General features: G+C 43.2%; 1 protein-coding gene across 1 annotated transcript; it reads right to left on the minus strand.

Moving 5' to 3' along the window:
• Window positions 1-932: 932 nt before the first annotated feature.
• LOC310658781 (cytochrome c-like) lies at window positions 933-1,515 on the minus strand. Its single transcript, XM_083401106.1, is given in 2 exon segments — window positions 933-1,318; window positions 1,321-1,515. Coding segments are annotated over 2 exon segments (315 nt in total). The 5' UTR covers window positions 1,433-1,515; the 3' UTR covers window positions 933-1,115.
• Window positions 1,516-1,817: the final 302 nt, after the last annotated feature.

Here is a 1,817-nt window from a genome sequence, read left to right on the forward strand (position 1 = left end):
ATAAGGTTTCTAGGGCTATGAGAGATGCTGGGCCCTGAGTTATTTATTTTAATAACTAATTCATAGCTCGGTGAGTGTACTTTACTAGTCTCGCATTAACAGTTGATATGCCCCAAGTTACTTTCTTCATTTAGAAATTCCCTTAGAAAGCAGTAGCATAATATTATCGAGGGAACAATTTCTCCTGTTTCTCTGTATAAATCAGATGACACTGAATGATAGTCATTTGTAGGAGCTCCATAGATCTTCACTGTCTTTAATGGTTTTTTCATACATCCTGTCTCCTTTCGGATTCACTTTAATGGTCTATTCACAAAGTGTAAATTAGTCCTCAAAGCAACCAAGAGAGATATGTCGGGGGGGGGGGATGTATGCAAAATAGAAGGAGGATGGGTAAATTGCTGGAGAGTAGTGTCACTCTCCCTTGTTAAATCCAAGCAGTTCCTAGGCAAATTTAAGAAATTCTCTATGTGTTATTCTTCTGGCCATCATGTTCATTTTTTAATTATATGATTGGGAAATGCTACAGTCACCCTGACTGAACTCATTCAAGCCTGATTGTGCAATTCTATAAATTATAATACAAGAACAAGTACAGTGGTGCCCCGCAAGACGAATGCCTCGCAAGACGGAAAACCCGCTAGACGAAAGGGTTTTCCGTTTTGGAGGTGCTTCGCAGGACGAATTTCTCTATGGGCTTGCTTCGCAAGACAAAAATGTCTTGCGATTCCTGGGGTTTTTTTCTGCTCCCCACCCCCTTTTTCTAAGGCACTAAGCTGCTAATAGCCTTTTAGCAGCTAATCCGCTAATCCCTTAAGCCTTTAATAGCCGCTAATAGCTGCTAAACCGCTAATAGCGCTAATCCGCTAATGGGCTTGCTTCGCAAGACGAAAAAACCACTAGACGAAGAGACTCACGGAACGGATTCTTTTCGTCTTGCGAGGCACCACTGTACATATGTTAAGAACCATCCATGGTCAAGGTTCTCAGGCTGACGAGAAGGCTTTTTGAAGTTGTTACAATATAATGCATGTAAAAATAGAAAGTTTAAAAACCAATCTCATCAGAGAGTCATTTCCATTTGTATGGTGAAATAAATAAGGCAGCAGAAGTCATTAGTTAGAAGTGGCCTCCTTAAGGTATGCTATTAAATCTGCCCTCTCCCCCTTCTTCTTAATGCCAGCAAATACCATCTTGGTTCCTGGAATATACTTCTTGGGGTTTTCCAAGTAAACCATCACTGTATCTTCTCCCCAGGTTATACCTTTGCTTTCGTTGGCTTCTGCGTAAGAGAAACCTTCAGCCTGACCAGTCTTCGGCCAAAAAGACCATGAAGGTTAGGGCCAGTCTTGTGCTTGCATCCCTTCTCAACTGTGTGGCACTGGGAACACTTCTGAACAAAGATCTTCTTGCCCTTCTCAACGTCTCCCATGGTCACTGCACGCAAAGTAGAGGAAGGGATGCAAAGCTGCCTCTGCCGAAGCGCGTACTCCCGTCAAGAGTTCCGCAGACTGAGCCCCATCATCTGCATGTTGTAACTAGTAATCCACATGTTGCAATTGTTGAGAACTAGTGATGGCAGAGAAATTTAATTCAATTGACATTTAATTTGCACTTTCTGAAATAATGCAAGAACTGAAATTTGCAAGTATAGGGAGAGTTCTTTGTGCCCCTCACAATCCCTGCTTTGGAGGATAACACACAAAGGAGAGCCCGCACACCATTACAGAAGAGGCGGATTTAGGGCAGCATGCTGCACTGAGCACCGAGCCTAGGGGGCGCTGCAGGGCGGCGCAACTATGACATTGTGAATTGGG

This window comes from Podarcis tiliguerta (assembly GCF_965153285.1).
Source record: "Podarcis tiliguerta genome assembly, chromosome: 10".
NCBI lineage: Eukaryota > Metazoa > Chordata > Lepidosauria > Squamata > Lacertidae > Podarcis > Podarcis tiliguerta.